Here is a 17,911-nt window from a genome sequence, read left to right on the forward strand (position 1 = left end):
TCATTTACAATTCTGCTATGTGCGTGTTAAATAACACTTCTTATTCGTTCATAGTGCTTTGCAGATACGTGGCCTGGTGTTCCTTTATTTGAGTTCCGACTAGCGCACACTACAAGCAACGTAATTGAACTGAAATTATGTAAAGCGCTGGAGTACACCAGCCCTAACTTCATGTAATTAATGCACAGCTTGAGAAACCTTAGTAAATAAACTTCAGAGTACTGTATTGTGTATATATACAGCTGGCTCTTTGAGATAATATATATATATATATATATATATATATATATATATATATATATATATATATATATATATATATATAATATATAGTATATTATAATCTATATATATTATATATATATATATATATATATATATATATCTATATTATATATATATATATATATATAGATATCTATATCTATTATATTAACAATATCTATTGGTTGACCAGAATTATTATAGATAACCAACCAGTTATGTACAACAGTAACCTTTTTTCTTTTTTCCCAAAAAAAAAAATAATAATAATAAAAATTTAATATTTTTTTTCCAGATTTAACTTAAATCTTTTATTTTTCCCCAAGATTTATAAATGTTGTGAAAATAAATATTTTTTAAATGTGTACATTCAGATATAATTTATAAATCTAGTTACAAGGTTTAACATTTAGCTAACTATATAACTAAATCTTAAATCTCTTAATAAGATTCAACATTAAGCTAAATATATAACTAAATCTTAAATCTCTTAACAACATTTAACATCCAGCTAAAGCTGGAGTTTGTATGCAAATGAGCTCCGCCCGCTTTGTGCTTTCACGCGATGTGATTGGCTGTTGTAATGTCTATATCTATTCAAATTAACTCATAAAATGCCTCCATATTTGCTAGATGACTTTAAAAGACTTCCACGTACTTTGCTTTAAATTACAATTTGCAGCCACGCCTGAATTTCTAAGTTTACGCAGACATGGGCGAGATAGCGTTGGCGCCCTCGCTGCTAGAGCGGAGTGCTCGGCTCATTCTGCTCTTTGAGTCGTTGTAAACACGCTGTTTAGATGTTTAAAATAAACTCATTCTAACTAGTTGTGTTGATGTTTTAGTGTGTGTGTGCGCACCCAAAGTTGAAATCCCTGCCTACGTTCCTGCATTTTACTAAACCGTTACTAGTTACTTTCAGTTCATAATGTTTTTGTTTATTATTATTATTATTATTATTATTATTATTATTATTATTATTATTATTATTATGTATTTGCCCTGCTCCTCTGCATGGTTTGCTGAGTACCTGCGATGTTTTTGGCTGAAGTGTTTTTTGTTTTGTTTTTTTCTATTAGCTTTGAAGGCATGATTTGCATTATAACAACCCTTTCTTCCTGTCTCAGAAAGCTGCACAATATCTTGTTACCAGTTGTGCATGAAAACAAAAGCCTTTTCACTGGCGCTGTTCTTTTTCTGCAGAATAATTGCGAGAACGGAGTTCAAACATCTTTTAACATCTGCTCTCATGTAATGTAAATCTTAACTGCTCACACATCACACACAAAAATGAAACAGACTTAATGCAATTAACAATAAATCTCCCAGTTGTGTCTTTTGTATGTGAAGACCAGGTTTACCTTTCTAGACTTTTTGCTGGAATATTTTTTCAAGCTACCTGCATGGTTGCACGCACTATATAATGCATTGTATGACGTCAAGTCACACACCAGGTTTACGTTGGAACTTCTACAGTAGTTATGTATTGAATCAATATGTTACAGTTCAACCAGAAATTACCTTTACTCCCACACATGTCTTAGAATTAACCAATTGGTCTTGGTTTAAAGACTGATAAGTACTCTTAAAGCTTCCAAGTTCTTCAATAAACTTTCAGTACCTGTAACTGTTTTCACTTTACAGTCTAAACATATCTAAACATACAGCACATTTGACTTACAATGTACTTGAACTTAAAGCAACAAAATCACTTTATAAAAACAACTCAATAATAATTGTGTGAGTTAGCGTCAGCATCCTTACAGTAAAAATGACAAAATCACCCACAGATTCTGCTATGATGGCATTGATCTTCTTGAAAATATTCCAGATGCCTTTCTCAGAATGAAAACATTAACAAGAAGAAGCATTTAAAATGTTTGAATCACTTCTGCAGACAGCTATGTAAACCCTGAGACACTAGCATTTTTTTTCTGCACTATTTTGGTGCAAATAAAGCAGTTAATGAACTGCTCTTGACCCTAGAGGTGGTCCCACAGGGGCAGGTTTGAAAAATGTGTGTGGAAGGATGTGGGAAGTTTTGATTGACATTCACTTTCACTGTGTATTAAGGGAGAGCAAATTCAAATAAAAATTAAAGAACATTACTTTTCAAATTAAAACTAGCCCCATTTTTGGAATCACTAGGCACTTGTTTTAGAAAGTAGACCATTATTATGGTTAGCGGAAGAGCCTTGACTCTTATTGTAGTTACTGTAGATTGTGAAACCATGACAGCTTATTTGCTTTTGTTTCAAGAAACATGAAGTAGGCTGGAGAAACATGAAGTGATGTGTTTTTACTTGTTAGAAAATCACAGCTAAGTGTCTGCTTGCTCATACGAAAAGCAAGAGAAAAACACATTGTATTTACTGGTTCCACTGTTGCATTTTGCATTGTATTTTTGCAAAGGGAAAACAAAACTGTTAGTCTTACAAAACTAGCAAACAACTTGAGCGCACTTTGGGTCCTTAACTCTTTCAGCACTGAGTAAGTTTACAGAACCTCATTAAACAGTGTTAGTGTTTGACACTGAAAAATACATTTAAAAATGCATACTGACTAGATAATTATGTATTACTGGTTTGCTGTTTTGAGTGGAATTTTCAGTAGGGGAGACACCTTGAATTGAAACACCTTGGGGCAGTTGTAACACCTTGTCCACTGTTTCCCATAGTATAATTGCAGTTCATCGTTTGAACCGTTTGTTTGTGGCTTGATTTTTTAAAACGTTCTTTCCCAAATCACTGGTGCAAAGTAAAGTTTGGATTACTAACTTGGATAAAATCCTGTCCATTGTGATGTCCAAAATGGCTTATCCTGAAACCTGTCTGGTAAAAGTTCTCTAAACAAAACAATAGCTGGAGCAACTTGTGACAAATGACCTTTACTGAAGAGAGCTAATGCTGCCAGTCACCCACCCTTTCAAAGACGCGCTTCTGCAAAGCGCTTTGTGTAGGTGAGCTGCATCATTTCGAACATGGTTTGCTCTCAGCAACCACATCCTTTCACAAGCGCTCAGCTTCAGAAAATGACGTTGCATTAACATTTGATAATATACCCGTTATCATACAGGAATTACTCATGCTTTCTCACAAGCTAATCCGCGCTCTTGAAAATAAGTCAGAACACCACTGTTACTGAAACAACTGCATTTCAAAACGTAATCGATAAAAAAAAAAAGGAGACGACAATAAATGCTTTCTGGATTATTTCTCTAACGGTCTAAATGAAGATAAGGTAGGTAAAATAATAAATACATGCTTTTATAAACTGCAAGTGTTGTTCTGTATATGAAAACGTACAGCCATCTTCAGTGAAACTACACAGAGTTAAATTAAAACGAGGGCTGGAGATCACTATGCGGAGACATTGTAAGGGTTAAATACTGAATTATAAAGGAAAACGTCTCCGGCCAATGAGCGACAGTTGACTGGTCTGAGTAGCCTGTTTACACGTTGATTACGTACTGGGTACTGTATGGTGATTAGCGTTTATTTTGTTTGTTTTGTAACTTGTCAGTTTGCGTTTTTCTGATATGTTGCAGTATAGTACATATAGTGAATCACGGGTGCTGTGTTGGCTATGACCAGTGTAGCCTACAGTTTGTGAACAATAAATCAGAACTGTTTGAAAAAGCAATACGAATCGTGTTCGGTAGAGAAAGCACACTTGCGGATTTTCATAGGGCGTGTTTTCAATTAATTTACTTTTTTTTTTTTATATATATATATATATATATATTTGTTATTATTTTAAATAGATAAAATACAGTTGAATCGTCGTGGAAGTCGTGGTGGCTTCTTTAACAAGAAGAGTCTAGAAAAAAAAAAAAAGTTTAATAAATATCAAACTTGTATTTAATAAAACATACTTTGAATAAAAGATTCTTTCAATACTTCAATAACAAATATTTTAAGGTGTCATTGGAAAAAAAAAAAAACAGTACTCGTGTGGTTTAACATTCTTATCTTATCTTATCAGAATTATATTTCTGCTCCACAGACACGCGTCATGTATCTCGCACTGCTGTGAGAGGTAAGAATAACGCACGAGACAGTCTGATAACAGGTCGTTATTATTGCATTGCATGGACTTGCGAACTAGTTCATTCTTATCTGGAATGTAGTTGCATCTTTAGAGTAATGATAATAAGTCATGCTTGTTTTTGTCTTGTTTCTTCGTGATTAACACGTGCCTAATTTCTTCGTGATGAGATATTTAACAGTACATCGCTGTCCGACCTGTATTAGACCAGCAGGGCAACCTGTGTATATTGACCCCTTTGATGAATCCCCATATTTCTATAGATATCTGTTGTATTAAATAATCTGGCTGTGACGGCCACTAGTCCATAAAGGCCATTTTCCCTTGAGTTGACTTTTCCCATTTTCCCTTGAGTTGAGTTTTCCCATTTTCCCTTGCTTAAGGTTTATGTCTAACAGAGCATTATTAAAATGAAGTGTTCTCAGATTCGCAAACCTTGGTAAATTATCGTTTTCGTTTCAACATTGCCTACAACCTTAACGTCGCAAGACAAAAAAATTTTCAGCACATTTTCATTTATTCACGCACACACACACACAAAGTTCAAATAAAAAACACGCATTGAGAATCGAGTAATAGCAGAAGCTGGCACGGTAACTTCAATTGGGTACTGCTACAGCTTTCACGTGTAGGGAATTTTTATATTTGCATAGGTTGAATGTGCATACAGTATAAATTGAGCTGGGGACTTTTTGTAAAACATGAATAAACTTGTGCTTTCAACTTACTTTTTTTTATAACGTTGCTTAGTTAAAAAAAAAAAACCCTCATCCTTTATACAAGGCTCTCTGAGAATTGTCAATAGACTACCAAAATATGCTATATATTATACAATTCCATAAACACAGACTGCTCATAGTGGCATGTAAATATAAACAAAGCCTTATGCATATTATAATGTACCCATATATTAATAAAAAACATATATATTAATTAAAAACACAATATGCTTACAGTAGCTTCTCTGACCACATCAGTCCTCAACCCCAAGCCATCCCATCCCACCCTATCCCATCCCACCCACACCCCGCCCATTAATTCAACTATTCACTGTTCCGAAATCTAAGGTCAGTTTTGCAACCGGTCTACCAGAACGAAACTGTTTAACTCCCTCCACCCCCTTATATAAGTATGTTGCGGTATTTCGTCGATGTTTTGGACTCAGAAGCTGGATTGAGGCTGCAATAGAATTACTTACTGTGCATGACACTCAAAAAAATAAATGTCCACAATACAACAGCCTTATGAATGCTATGTTTATAAAAACCTTCCACTACTGCAACCTCCCTATTTCAGAGCAGTTCCTTTTTCAGTACTATTTCTTGACAATGTGAAACTCAAGTGGAGAAGTTTCTTATTTACTTGATTTGGTTGGGGTTTTTTTTGTTTTTGTTTTTTTTTGTTTTTTTTGTATTGTTTCAAGAAACCCAGCCCTACCCTTTGGTATCTACCCCAAAGCAGAACAGTGACAGTTTCATGAAGAACTGAAAGGTGCTATGGAGGTGTAAACAACAACAGTACTTTCCACCTTCAATTTAGAGGACCAAAGCATGAAAATAGATATTCAGATAGTTCAATCATAGATTCTGTAATGCTGCTCACCAGATGGACACAATCCCAGTTTGTGTTTGCAAGCTGGCTAGGATATGATCCTGTATGATCTGAGATATGACTTGATTTTCTTCTGCCCTCCAGGTATTATCAGCCTCATCAGTGAGATTCTAGAATTTGAAAACTATTTCCAGCTTTGCATCATGGGAGTTCTACAATCACTTGTGTTTTCATTGCTGATCTGTGGCCTGATTGGGAACAGTAAGTCTCTGTTTAATTGGTATTGTGGTCAGGTGCTTGCACTTTGACTGGTTTCTGTGCCCCCATTGTCTCTTTATTATAATTTCATTAAGATTTATCAAGACTTGTAGTACCCCTGACTAGTATTGAGCTCACATAGGTTTTAGGACCATAGTACAGCCTGCAAAAGGGTTTTTCTACAAACAGAACCAGCAGTCTGTTTTTTTTTTCTCTTGTGTTTGTTTTTGTGGCATCATATCTGATGGAACTTGGAACACAAGGGTTGTCAAAAAGGTTAGAGAATGAAACACCTCTCTTGCGGTGGTGAAGGGTTTAGCAAAAGCTAAGTGTGGAAATGTGGAATGCATTGACACCCCAAAACCACCAAGCAGGTTGACTGTAGCAGGAGGACCAAACAAAACAGCACTGACAAAATCAGAGCGGTCTTGTGTGCTTCAAATCTCATTGAGCATCGCACTCAATATCACTGAGCAGATATTGGACTTTAGATACACTGCATCAAACATTACAATTGAGTTTTAGCTGTCCATGATCTTATCTGCAAAAGCCTGCCTTCAGAGCATGCATGAACACAGTGATCGTCTAAGAATCTGGGAGATAAACAAACCCGGCTCTTGAAGTCTCACATAGATGAGCTTTTAAATTAAAGTACGCCTGCTTAGATCAGTAGATACCATGGTATTTATATTTGTTAAACTCACTGGTGCAGTAAACAGGTGCAGTGGAAAGTACATGTCTTCTGTTTCTTTGCAGCTACATGCTCCTGTAATGTGACTGACTGCTTCACAGACTACAAAAGCTCACTGAGCTGCTTCTGCTCTGGCACCCTGCCGTCCTCCCAGTACGAGCTGTTAACTCAGTGGTAAGTTTTGGAGTATGATGCCGTCACGAGCTGTCTGCTTTTCTTCTTTCAATCAATCCCAGCCACCACCTTCCCTTTTCTAAATGTCAAGCTTTAGTCTTAAAGATAACAACTCTGCAGAAAGGGCAACTCTTTGATTTTTTTTTTGTTAGTTTTTGCAGAATGACATTTCAAAAGTGCATCATTTCAGGACCACATTAATTTGTCTTTTTATTAACTTTTTCAAAGATTAAAAAAAAAAAAAATTCATTGTGGCATTTGAAGAACATTAGCATGAACGAAGAAATGCCGTAATGTTGCCATGCACGCACACAAGGAGAATTACACCTTTAAAAAAAAATATATATGTGTGTGTGTGTGTGTGTGTGTGTGTGTGTGTGTGTATATATATTTAAATGTCATGAATTCATGGGTCTCATGAAAGTTTTTCTAGATTGGATTTTCTGCATTGTTAAAATTATGGGAAGGGAAGGGATATAAATGTTTTTTTTTTTTTAATTTTTTAAAGGGATAACTACCCGTGGAATTCAAGCTGTAAGCTGGAGCCAGTTGAAAACGATTCTGTGGCAAGGCATTGGTGTGTTATGAGTATGGAGGATCTTTTAACAAATGACAATTACACTGTGTGTGCGCGGAAAATGAGCAGCGAGGTGGAGGAGGAGCGCACAGGGTGTGCCTATGTGAGCATTGCAGAGAACAGTAAGTACAGAGAACATTCAAACAAAGACTGTACAAAAAGATTTAGCTGGGGGGGGGGGGGGGGGAAAAGTAGCTTGAGAAGGAATTCACAATCCAAAAAGATTTTTGTAAAATAAAAAAAAGCTTGATGTCAATAAAAAAAAAAGTGTTTTTATTTGTTTAGTTGTCGGGAGAATGTTCTGAGATATTACGACTCAATTTTTGAGAGAGAGCGAGAGAGAGAGAGAGAGAGAGAGAGAGAGAACCTACAAGCATAACCAATGTGAGCATGCATACTGTATAATGAAGTTCACTGACTACATTTTACAAACATGGAGTCTCCTATTCATCTCATTTCTAAGATATTGCTAAAAATATATTTTTTATTTTTTTATTAACACATACTGTAGAATCAAAGCAACTGAAGAAGTGTGAAATTTGTAACTTAAGAAATTACTCTATAAAGACCTATGTCCTTACCAAAGAACGTAGGCCTAACGTGGGTCTAAAGTAAAGGGCAACACATTCAAAGGGAGTTAGGGGAAATTTCCTGAAAGATCCCGACCCTCACATGAGCTTCACTTTCACCTGCATCAGAGCTGTCACAGACCAGGGCTGGTTTCGTTTTCTGTTGTCACACCTGTAAAATGTCAGTGACTCTTTCAGAAAGATAACTGTGGTTAACAGCTCAGACTTGCTACTTCGTCAGCAGATTGACTCAAAACAAGCTGTACCTTTTCATCCTGACTCTGAATTCACAAAGCTGTCCACAGTGAATAATCGCTCGCTGTGATTCTGTGAATGTGTCAGTGTTTCACGACCCTCTTCAGCTTTGCATTTTGAACCCACAGTATGAATCCTGACGGCTGCTTCGGCCAAGTGCGTCTCACCCTTTGTTATGTGTTTTGTTTGACAGTAAAACCACCGGCACCTTTTAACCTGCGACTAACAAGTGACGACAAGGGTTGCAATATCTCGTGGGAGATGATCTACACTGAGGGGGATTTCCTGAATGATGAGCTGGAATACGAGGTGCGCTACAAGAAGAAGGAGCAGTCGTGGGAGGTGAGAACGATTTTCATTGTCAGCTTGGGGAAGTGAAACCAGGACAGCGCACCTGGCTCCTGCTGAGACGAGGGAATGTGGCAGGAATGGAAATGGAATGCCAAATTCAATTAATTTTGCATTGATTTTATAGGTCCACTGAAACAGTTTCCTTTTTTTGCAGAGCCAAACTAAGAAACATATAGAGGAGGACCAGAGAAACATATTCCTTCTGTTTGGCAAACTGGAGGACTGCTCGATGTATGTTGCTGAAGCCCGGGCCGGACCCAAAGAAAGCAGCGGCTATACTGGTTCCTGGAGCGAGTGGAGTTTGCCGGTCACTTGGAAGACTCGGTGTAAGTGTGTATCGAGGGGACCCCTGTTCCGTTAGCCCCCCTTCGAGGAGGTGACCCAGCATGTCGTGTCACTGCATGCTGCAGCCTGTATGTTCTCACATTGCAGCCCTGAACCTTAAACTCCCTGGGGTAAAATTAAAAAAAAAATATTCAGATTAACTTCTGTTCATTTTTGTTACCAGCAGACAAGTCATTTTGAACTAGGACTCTCTCAGTCTCTCAGTTAGAATCTTTCATACGCAAATGTCACTGAGAATTTGTGGGAAAAAAAACAAGCATACATAAATAATATAAACAAGTGATGGCCACGTCTATATCGGACACATTCATTTCTACTTAGTCAATTTTTCACGCCCATTAGATTGCATTAGATAAGGAGGGATGGATGGGGGCTTCTTTCATACAGCAATATCTTGAACATCATAGAAGCACCAGTGTCTCTTCCTGCATATGGTTTGAAAATAAACGCTAGGAAACAACAAAATCTTGTGCTGAGTGCTTAGTGTTGATCATGAGGAGGCAGGGCTCTCATTAGTACTGGGTGTGGGTCTCAAGAAGGCACTGATGAGTTTTCTTCATTTGATTCTTCACAGGTAAAGGCAGGCCGCTGTACAAGATCTACACACTGATGGCTCTGGTGGTGGTGCTGCTTGCTGTGGGGCTCTTAGTCGAAATTAGAACAAAGTAAGCACTGGGGTTATGAAATAATACCAGAGAGTCTGTCTGTCTGTCGTCATGATTACAAACGGATCAGACACTTTAAAAAACTCAAGAGGGAATAGTGCACTGTTCTCAGGGCCGATGCTGGGATCGCCTGGGCAACCCAGTAGAATAGGTAACCAGAGTTCAAAACAGCCAGGCCTCGTCCTGCCAATGAAAGTGAAACAAAGACACTACATGCATCCCATCTCTATCGCTACACTTTATGGAAATATTGTGCACTTTGTAACATTATTGACATCAATATAGTTTAAGCATAAAGATCACACCGGATGTGTGGTTACGATGACGGTAAGTTAGCTATGCATCGCTCTGGTCCCTTATATATGAGAGTAGGCACATACTTTCCTTGCAATACCTCCTACATTTGAAAACCACAGACCTTGCAAGTCATATAATAAAGTATCTGAGTGGAAAATAAAACAGAGTGGAAGCATATGAATACAGGAAATTGAATCCTGTGTTAGTGGTATTATATGCAAGCCTTGCACAGTTTACAAAACCTAGTCTGTATAATACCAGAGCTTTGTCTGTTCCGAACAGTGCAGGACATTGCTGAGATGAGCACCCAAAGCTAAGCAGCTTTCTGAGAATCGCTCTTCATAGACTTGAGCACTGCTGTTACAGAAAAGCAGTCATATCAAAGCTGTTTGTGCAGAGCAAGGAGGGAGAAGTTGAATCTCTTTCTGATTCACTGCTTTGCTGCTGATGCTGAGACTGCAGAGGGTGAAAGTCTGAAGGGCCTCAACACACTTTTACACACTTAGAAAACAAAAAGAATGGAAACTTAGTTACTAGGGGTGCGCTGTTACTCAATACCTGTGCTTGGAATTGCTCTTTCCGCAAGTATTCAATTAATCTATTCATTAACGTGTTGATTTCAAAACTAGAGAAGCTGTCCTTCCCCCAGTTTACAATTGAGTACCAATTGGAGATGATTCTCCTGACATTTTTACTGTCGCCCTGGCCAGAAACTGACTCAGTTTACCTTAGTATCCCGGCTGAGAATTTCTCTATGATTTGGCTAATTTCTACAGTTCCCCTAGGATGCTGACAAAGACATATTGCTAAACCCGACTGGACCAGTTTGACTCTGGAGACCAAACCCTTTCCAGGCAGCCAGCCCTGTGCTTGTCTATGTTGTATTGAAGAGAGATCTCTGAAGCACAGGCTGGTACTGTCCCTCTCGTTTGCACAGTGAAACTCTTTCCATTTCAGCTCTTCTTATCTTTTTTCCAAGCTCCCACTTGTCAGAGGTCCCTGCAAAACAAAGCTTCTGACATTTCCCCTGTGCTCTTGAAGTCATTTTGCAGAGGAGGACAGACAGCCCAAAGCCCCACTGCCATCCCACATACTCGATGAGCTTTTGTGCCATTGTGCTAAGAAAATGAGGTCTCTTTTTCTATTATTGTTAGCACAATTGAGGTGCAACTGTGCTGGCCCTGCACGTACAAAGTGAATGAACTAAACTCAGTTCTGTAATTCATATTCGATTCTCTACAACTGCGTAGTCTCATTTTTGAATGATTTTTCATAGCAATGTGATGAGCAAAATCCTCCTCGACATTCCTGTAAACGTTGAGAGAGGTGTAAACAAATAGGAAAGTCCAGGCTGTGGTTTGGGAAGAAGGGACAAGGCAAGCTGGGAGTCCATTAACAATGACAAGGGTGTATGGACTTATTTCTTGTTTTTGATTTCTCTGACAGAGGGCTGCAGAAGAAGCTGTGTGGCCTCATCCCCAGCCCGGAGGATTTCTTCAAGCCACTGTATGTTCTCCACTCAGGGGACTTCAAGGTAGCAAGACTGATATCTCACTGCATGACTCATGCAGTCTGCATGATGCTTTGTGTATGGTGGGGAGTTTCACAGACAGAACGGAAGAGGGGAAATTGTAGGCGGGGCATTTTCACCACAGAGCGCGCGTCACTCTTCTGTGTAGAGGTTTGACGGTGGCTGTCAGCTCAACGCTCAGTGGAAAATACCATGAGTCTCTAGCGCAGATGTTGTTAAGTTTAGCTCTGATTGGCTATTTTTAGATGTTTTCTGTTTCGGGGATAGTTTCTGAAATATTCCAAAGGTTGTTTTTTTTTTTTTTTTTTTGTTGTTCTAAAGGGGCTGAGGACAAAAAGAATGAAAGTCATTTAAATTAAATATTTTTTTAACACAGAAATGTTCACAGTGGGTGGGTGGGGTGTCTTTTTGTGGGCTTAGTTAAGGGCCCTTGGTAGCAAACTTGTAGTTGAGTTGTTTATTTAATGTGGAAGACACTAAGATGGATATCTCTGTTTGTTATCAGTAAGGTCAAATAGATAGTTAATTGTCAAATAGACACTTACAATAAGGTCTGCAATTATATTTGCATTACAGCACAAAACTTGTATTCTTAAAGAAAACTTGGTAGATGTGTAAAGTGAAAGAGCTCTATTAACAAATGGGTCTTTCTGTTGTTTTAGATCTATATTGGATCTCTTACTGTTCCAGTCATCTCGTGCTGGTGACTTTTAAAATCTTTAAACCTTAAATGACTTTAAAGGACCACTGTGGCCTCTCAAAATCAAGTCTAAGTTCATCTGGTAGAGTTTTAATTATTAGTCCGCCACACCCTGCAACGCTCTGCCGCGAGTGCATACAAGAAATGTAAAAAGCACACATGTAGTAATTATTATATCCACCAGGGGGGGTGATAGACATGCTGCTGCGAGCTGTAGGGAGGCTGCTCGGGTGCAGTGAATCTAAACAACGAGAAGTGTGCTACAGTTAAAATAACTCTGATCTCGAAGTGCTGTTGAAACACTGATATGGGAATCAGAAGAAACATTTCCATAGTTCTTTAACAGGTCATGGCAATAACGGTTCTAGCTGTTGCGCGTTACCCTTCACAGTGTACAGAAGATCTCACGTTGACAGATAAGCTTTAAATGATTTAATCTGCAATAACCACTTTGTCCACAAGGGGGCTTTAAAGCTCTTTAACTCGAATCCTATTGCTTTTACGGTTGTCTTCATGCGTGCATTATGCCTCTCCTTACAATACCCACTTATTAATGACAAAATACAGCCCAGTATTTATTAATGTAATAAATAACTGTTTAATTTAATTGTGCTGGGAGACCTACCTTAAAGAGCCTGGGTGTGGCACCATGAATTGACATTGTCAATATGAAAACCTTAAGCTCTCCAATGACTGTCTGTATGACTTATCAGTATGAAATGAATGGTGAAAAACTAACATAGACGCATCTACATGCAAAATACACACCCGCTACGTGAAATGATTTGCTATTCTCACTAAGAGAACAACACGATCCGGATACAAGGATTTTACATTTTTTCCTATGAAAGTGAGGTAAACAAGTCCATACACACACACATTGACACACAAACATACATACAAACTCACACGCACACACACACACACACACCCACACACACTCACACACGACTGGATGCCTGTATCCTCAGCGGACAATAATAAAAATCAATACACATGCCCTACTGAACTGTGTAAAGCACAGTTCAAAGTTATTTCATCAGTGCATCAACACGTCCCAGCTTCCTGTACCTTGAAAAAGAGTGTTTGTTTAGTATTGCTTTTCTTTGTGTGTGTGTGTGTGTGGTGGGCCTCACTGTATTTAAAGCAGCAGTGGTACAGTTTAAGGTTTCCTGCCTCTCGTTTAATTCTCTACCACGATTACGTTACATTCCACATGCACTGCTGTTCTCCAGTTTCCCCTGATCGTGGTACTCCCCTGATATTTGGCTCTGGGTATTGCTGTGCTGAGATTAATAGATACAGTATCTTGTAAAAGCTTCCTCTGTTTTGTTAAAAACAAAGAATAAAAAAACACTAACATTGAGGGAAGAAAACTGGATTTCGCTACACCTACAGTAAACTAACCTCCTAAAGTCCTAATAGAACAGGTGGTTTGTGTACCATACCGATTTCATTTGCTGTACATAGAGTCCTTCTTCAATAAGAATTCCAGCGCGCATTACATGCTGAAACAAACAGCGCTGTAGGTTGCGATCTATGGTTCAGCATCCCGAACATTCCAAGCCCTCTCCATCCTCAGTGTAAAGGAATGTCTCCTAAACCCTGTCGCCATTTCATTTCCAATTGTGTGGGCCTCTGGTGCTGGTTTCTGTGCCGCTCTTAAAGCTAACTTTGTACGTATGTCGATTTGGAAAAGATTGGAAAGACTTCCAGTTTGTACTTTGAAGTGTTGACCGTCACAGTTTCTCAGATTGACCCTGGGATTAGGAGCACCAGTTTTAAACCTGGAGGTTATGTGAAATAATTGGTAAGATTATAAGCAAGCTTTTCCGGGATATGACTTGTTTTTGTGCTGCTCTGTGCATGTGTTTTTGTGATCTTCTCTGTGATTACAGCAGTATTTATCAGTCAAGCTTGTTTGCAAAGTAAACCGCTTGTCAACCCACACACTTTATAAAAACAACAATCTCTTGTAGATTTGAATATGGAGATGCAGAGTTTTTGGCGGAAATGTACATCTTTATCTTACGAAGCATATAAGTACAGCACCCAAATAACAAGCATAAGCAAATCAGCTCTGTGCATACAAGTCTAATTATAGAGACAGGAGAAAGGTTAAATGCAGATACACAACATTTTCAAAAAGCAAGGGCTGCATTCAGCCGGTAGCTGCATCATTTAAAAATACACACAATACACAGCAATACATCAGTAGCTGAGCTGCTTTATTTTTGGGCTAAACACTGTTGGGTTTCTATTCTGGTAACCATGTATCTGGGCTTACTAGTGTTTTTATCTGTCCAGTGAAAGTCCATTTCTGGTCTCTGCCATTCAGGAACAGTACTGTTTACTTTAGGAATACAACCACAAGGGGAAAGTTGGTTATGGGTCTTGATGACAAGAACTTCAGCTAAACCGACACGCGTACATAAAAAACACTGCAACTGTACGCCTAAGAGATATAAAGACGCTTCTTCTGCCTCTTCGTTCTTTATTACTTAACAGGCTGAGAGCTTTAACTTAAGAGTTATTTAGAATCGCTCTTCTTTTTTTTTTATAACAATGAGCCCTCTTCACAAAAATCTCAGGACTGTTTAATGGATTGTTTGTAGAAATTTGGATTGTAACAAGATTCCTGTGAGCCCTTTAGGAACTAAAAGGGTGGCTTGATTCATGTACTGTACACTTCTTATCCACTGAAATGTAATTACTAAGAAGTTACTGTGTTGAACAGACTGTTTCGTTATTTGTCAGTCCGTCATTCTGCAACTGGTTGCTGTTTCAGGTTTTTTGATGCTAGAGATCAGGTTATGCAGCAGAGTGCTAGTTATTATCTGCAGTGGGATAAAATCGCTCTTATCGATAACGAATGGGGTCAAGTTGTACGAAAGAGTTTGAACTGTGCTTAGTGTTCCAAAGATGCTGAAAGATACAAAGGTGACTAATTATGTTTTGACACCACACAAACCAAAGTACATTCTTCGTCTTGTAGACAGACAGCAAGAGTATTTTTTAATTAGGATACTCTGATTTTGAGTCAGATTTTATTTTGAAATTTGTCACAAGCTGCTGTAACATGAAATAAGCAGGCAAGCTGAAGTGTGTGTGTTCTAACAATGTGACTAACTTCACAGTTCACAAGTATTGATAACGAGAACATGGGACCTCACACCTCATATATCTGTTATCTGCCACAATGTTTACTTCATAATGCTTTTCAAAAACATCACAGCGATAAAGAAACAGGCTAAAAATGTCATCCAAATTTCCCACGAGGCTAAACCCTGACTTTCAAAAGTGAACGGCTATTAACTTTTAAAAAATTGTAACATTTTAGGGTTATTTTTCATGCCAGTTTTACTGCAGTAAATGTGCCAGCCAACAGTTTAATCAACTGAATGTGTGGCTATCAAGACAAGGCAGCCAAACAAAGGACTGTTGACATGATGAAGCGAAAGTGTCAACTAACCCTACAATTAAACTGCTTCTTTAAATAGAAATGTAAAGATTCTTCATAGATAGGCAAGTATGTTTTAGTCATCTTTAAAAAAATAATATCAAAGCAAAAAAAAAAAGGGCATCCATCCTAAATGTCTGTGTGTTTGTGTTTCGTTTCAGAGCTGGGTCGGCCCTGCCTGCACATTTTCAGCGTTCGACTTTGCTGAGAACACGGCAATTCCTGTCGTGAACGTCCATCAGGATTTCCAGAAAAAGCTGTGTGAGATTGAGGAGGAGAGCTCAGGCAAGCATTTGGGGGGACAGGGCAGGAGCAGAGACTCCAAACTCTATTTCTCCAGTGGAAGCGTCATGACTGACGAGAGGGACAAATCCACAGGTCATGTTTCCATCGACACGGTTACGGTCTCCGACGAAGATGGGCTGCAGTGTCCTCGGTATCATGAGTCCGAACAAGAAACCTACAAGGTCGGCCGGGGCAGTGGCATCAGCTTGGACTACCCATCTGCTGGGGATCTAGACGGCTCCAGCAGCTCTGAGGAGGACAGTCTGCTGGGTAGCAGGAGGGGCGGCATGGTCATCTCGTCCGGCTGTGTGTCAGTGGATCAAAGGAGAAGCCACGAGGCAACAAACTCGATGCAGTCGCCAACTCTTGGGCAACTATTTGACTCCCATGATTGGGAGCCCGAGCCTGGAAACCTGTACCCTCGGCGCGATGCGGAGAGCCTCTCGCTTGATTCTTTTGCCTCCAACGTTCGATCTGAAGAGGAGTACGGCTACCCAAGAATAGACCTGGATACTATTGACAGTGGCTTCGTGGAATCAGACTGCAGCAGTCCGGTGGAATCTGATTTTGACAGCAAGGGCCAAGTGAATTGCCCCATTTTGATTGATGAAGACCACTCAACGAACTACGTGAAACAGTGGGTTGCGTACACGGCCACGACATCAGACGAAGGCTGTTCTACCAGTTAAAGCAGTCTTTCATTTTCAAAACAGCATCTCGTGGTGAGGGGTTTGCAATGGCCTCACGCTTGAATTGTCTCTTGGGTAGTCCTGTTTCTGAACATGCTGGTTTATGGTGTACCGGTGACAGTAAATAGGTCACAGACAAACTAAAAATACTACCTTGAACTTGAGTTTTTTATTTGATTACACTTGGATTGTATTGCCAACTTGAACTATGGACTAATCACGGACAGAATAACTGTAATAGACCAGTGAAGTCTATTGATACCCTAGAATGACTCTGCCTGACCATGAAACCTCTGCTCTGGGTATTATAATGATCACAGTACTGTCTGCCATATGTGCCAGCTATAGGCACTCAAGAAAACTAGCATTGTTTGTCAGGTTTACTTTATGATCAACACACTCATTAGTCTTACAAAACAGCAACACAAGTTTACAGGAGTATAAAATGAATGAGTGCTAGGCTTTCTGACTTAACTGCATACAGTGCATTAGGTGTAATCTAATGTCTCTGTATTTATAAATATTGTTTTTTTTTTTGCTGAGGTTTTCCATGGTAAACTTTCACAGTAAACAAATGTTGTTACTGCTGTGCCTTTTGGAAGCTCTACATTACAACCGTTTGCTTTCCCAGTCCTTTATTGTATTTTACTACACTTTCAAATGCATTTACCTTAGTACTGTATATACTGTAGTAAACTTTTAAGTGGGTGATAACAGCTGTTGCTGCAGTTTTAACTTGTTTTGTGGACATTAATATAGGTTCTGCAGCAGTTACATGTATACTGATATAAATATACTTTTATATTGCACTAGAAGAAAAGAGAAATGCCATCATGTAGTAGCTGTCCAGCAGTGAATGATATGAATCTAACATTATGCAGGCTCAGCTTGATGACTGAAACTGCTTGTTTAGAAAGCTCTAACCAGTTGTAGTATTCAATTGTAGTTGTAATGTCAGAGATAGTGTATCCTCTACATTCAAAACACATACATTTGACCAGATTTGAATTGAAAAACACTGACTTTGTTTCTGTTTTTCAATGTACACGTCCGTCCCATATATCCGCTGTGAAATGTTGATAATAATGTATGAGTTTTGAACGCAATGTATACTACATTTTTGTTTTAAGAAATACCCTTTTGGCCTGCCATATTAATGATAAGCAATGTCTTCTCATTTGTATAATGTCAATAAAAGTGGA

The 17,911-nt window shown here is 38.7% G+C and overlaps 1 protein-coding gene across 1 annotated transcript; it reads left to right on the forward strand.

The window, feature by feature from the left end:
• Positions 1-3,275: 3,275 nt before the first annotated feature.
• LOC121330669 (interleukin-21 receptor-like) lies at positions 3,276-17,911 on the forward strand. Its single transcript, XM_041277359.1, has 9 exons — positions 3,276-3,504; positions 6,007-6,123; positions 6,877-6,985; positions 7,494-7,684; positions 8,580-8,728; positions 8,892-9,063; positions 9,657-9,747; positions 11,491-11,578; positions 15,897-17,911. Exons 2-9 carry the CDS (start codon positions 6,066-6,068, stop codon positions 16,707-16,709), a joined length of 1,671 nt encoding a protein of 556 aa, XP_041133293.1. The 5' UTR covers positions 3,276-3,504; positions 6,007-6,065; the 3' UTR covers positions 16,710-17,911.

Source organism: Polyodon spathula, chromosome 18 (genome assembly GCF_017654505.1).
Source record: "Polyodon spathula isolate WHYD16114869_AA chromosome 18, ASM1765450v1, whole genome shotgun sequence".
In the NCBI taxonomy this organism is placed as follows: domain Eukaryota; kingdom Metazoa; phylum Chordata; class Actinopteri; order Acipenseriformes; family Polyodontidae; genus Polyodon; species Polyodon spathula.

Bases quoted from the DNA above. Each gene is read 5' to 3' on its own strand.
- LOC121330669 (XM_041277359.1), top strand. From the start codon at position 6,066: ATGGGAGTTCTACAATCACTTGTGTTTTCATTGCTGATCTGTGGCCTG. The intron at 6,124-6,876 runs GTAAGTCTCTGT...GTTTCTTTGCAG, and splicing joins CTGTGGCCTGATTGGGAACA to CTACATGCTCCTGTAATGTG. The intron at 11,579-15,896 runs GTAGCAAGACTG...GTTTCGTTTCAG, and splicing joins TCCACTCAGGGGACTTCAAG to AGCTGGGTCGGCCCTGCCTG.